This window comes from Gossypium hirsutum, chromosome D13 (genome assembly GCF_007990345.1).
Source record: "Gossypium hirsutum isolate 1008001.06 chromosome D13, Gossypium_hirsutum_v2.1, whole genome shotgun sequence".
Taxonomy (NCBI): domain Eukaryota; kingdom Viridiplantae; phylum Streptophyta; class Magnoliopsida; order Malvales; family Malvaceae; genus Gossypium; species Gossypium hirsutum.
In genome coordinates, this window is record NC_053449.1 from 12,644,500 (window position 1) to 12,647,058 (window position 2,559).

At 27.2% G+C, this 2,559-nt stretch overlaps 1 protein-coding gene across 1 annotated transcript; it reads right to left on the reverse strand.

The window, feature by feature from the left end:
- Positions 1-898: 898 nt before the first annotated feature.
- Positions 899-2,168, reverse strand: LOC107919652 (transcription factor PRE6). Its single transcript, XM_016849069.2, has 2 exons — positions 1,613-2,168; positions 899-1,207 (listed from the first exon to the last, which is right to left on the reverse strand). Exons 1-2 carry the CDS (start codon positions 1,727-1,729, stop codon positions 1,055-1,057), a joined length of 270 nt encoding a protein of 89 aa, XP_016704558.1. The 5' UTR covers positions 1,730-2,168; the 3' UTR covers positions 899-1,054.
- Positions 2,169-2,559: the final 391 nt, after the last annotated feature.

Sequence of the window (2,559 nt, forward strand, 5' to 3'; positions counted from 1 at the left end):
GGCCATAAAACCTTGTCATGTACTGCTTTTAAGGGTGTTTTACATCTTGTTTAATAAAATTCATCTTTGCTTAGCAAAAAAAAAAAGAGTTATGTTTAATTTTATAGTTATTTAATCTCTATATTTTCTATATATATTTAATTTATTTCAAGCTATACTATTTTAAATATATATATTGACACGCGACATATTCGACACTAAAAAGAATTCTTTATGGTACATATTGAAATTAAGGGAACAAATGACAACAATAAAGTTTTAACCTAATTTTTTAGATGTAAATGTGTTGTAATTTTTAATTTATAAAACTCAACAACAATAAAGTTTATATTTTCTTATTAATAAAGTAGTATCATGTATAAATTTATTCTTTTTTATCAAATAAAATTTGTTATTTGATAATATATAAAATGAGAAAAATATGAATTTTGTGTGTATACGTATGCATTTATATCATATTTTTCAAGTGATCAATTAAATGTACACAAATTTTTAAAAAAAACACAGAAATCTATTTATATAACATTAAAAAAAATAATGAGAAAAATAAAAATATGAGAAAATCATAATCAAACTAAAAAAAAGGAAAGAAAATCAAAGTCTATCTAACTGGACGCAATGGCAATACAATTTTCCTTGGTAGATTTTTTCCAGAATTTAAATTATTTTAAATAATTTAAAATTTGCAATATATATAAAAGAAACAACCCTTTAGTTTTAACCTTTTGTTCTGTATTACTTTTTACGAGTAGGGATGATGATGATCACCATCAATTAGTGGCGAATTCGAGGGGAGCGCTGTCAGATGCGGAAATTTTTTTATTTATACCATTTTGTAATATATAAAATTTTAAATTAATAATAATAAATTTTTTTAAAAAAATTATAAAGATATAAATTATTAAAATAATAAAATTATATTTTTTATTATGGTAAAAATATAATATTTAATTCTGATTCCTAAAGAATTTTTCAGGCTTCACGCTGTTACTAAACCCTAGACAACCAAAGCTGGTAAATAATAACAAAGGTGAGAGAATGAAGAATTATTTTATTACATAAGTAAACTCCTGACAATGGCTGCTTGGTCGTTATCAGTGTCTATGGAAGCTAACAGCTGGGATAAGCGGTCGCTTAGGTCCTCTACCTCTTTGTGTAAGTTTCTTATATAATCGGAAGTCTCCTGTAAGACCTTGGAAGCTGATGCCTAAAGAAAAATAAATATTAAAAACAAGATTAATTTTGAAGAATAAAAACAACATTTGATTGTGAGATCTAAACAGAATGCATGCTATAAGGGAACAACTTGAGACCCACATCTCATATATGCTCCACATGTAATGAGAACCGCACATAATCCAACTAATGACTTCAACTATTTCTATTCTCGTATTCAGAAAAATAAGAGAGAAAAAACCAAATAAAATATGATACTATGTTGGTTGATTAATCGATTAAAGAGATGATTATTTGGTTAAATTGATTTTTCTAATTTTTTTTTTAAAATCTCATTGCTAGGATTATGTACAAATGGGAGGCAACAGAAAAGAAACAAAAAGATGAAAGAAATGTTGGTTTTTTGTTAGGTGGAAGGAGAGTTTTGGGGGTGCACCTTGTGGGAGCGCCTTGCACAAAGCTCAGGGATAAGCTGTTGCAACTTGAATACAAGATGGGTGATTTGATCATCGCTGATGCTGGAAACACCTGAACCTGATCTTCTGCCTGACATTGTTGACGAGGTGTTGTTTTGTCAGAAATGTCTTTCTCTCTCTATAGATCTATGAGAATTGAAGTTGAGGAAAGGGCAAAGAGACAATGTTAAGGAGGGAGATGAGTGACAAATTGCATGGAAGGAAGCAGCGGGCTATGGCTCTTATTTATATAGGCTAACTCACCCTAATCATTTCCTTCTTTTTTTTTCTCTTTTTTCTTTTGAAATGTGTGCTTGAACGTACATAAAAGGAAAAAACAAAAGAAAAAGGGGAATTACAGTTCATGCGTGTTGGATAGGGGTAGACATCCCCTGCCCCTAAACTCCCCGCCCCCCCCCCCCAACTTGTGCCCCTCAAAATTACGCCTTGTCTTTTATTATTATTATTATTATTTTCTTTTAGTTGTAATTCTTTTTTTATAAGTGTTTTTCTGAAAATTTTGGATCAAATTGTAATTAAGTTTTCAAATCATATATTGATATGAGAAATATTAAAATTAAAAGAATATAATAAATAAAATTTAATCCAAGTCATCAATTTTTATAGTTGAAGATTTAGCTATTTCGAGTTTCAACAATAAATTAATTTGTTTTTCTTCAAGTTAAATTTAAAATTTTGAATTTGGAAAAAGAAATACATTTTATTTTGTTAAATAAAATTTATGAACCTTTTTTGATAAAAAATGTAACTTATTTTTGAAATTATATTAATGGTAAAAGACTTAAAACTAAACTAAAACTACAAAAAAAAGAAGTTAAAGTCAAATTATCATAAATTTTTAATTCATGAAAAATATAAAAATAGTAAAAAATTACCTCATAGTTTAGTAGGTTGAGTTTTGATAAAA

Excerpts from the sequence above, each read along its gene's own strand:
- LOC107919652 (XM_016849069.2), bottom strand. The coding sequence starts at position 1,729 with ATGTCAGGCAGAAGATCAGGTTCAGGTGTTTCCAGCATCAGCGATGAT. Across the intron at positions 1,208-1,612 it reads GTGCAAGGCGCTCCCACAAG|GCATCAGCTTCCAAGGTCTT; the intron begins GTGCACCCCCAA and ends ATTTTTCTTTAG.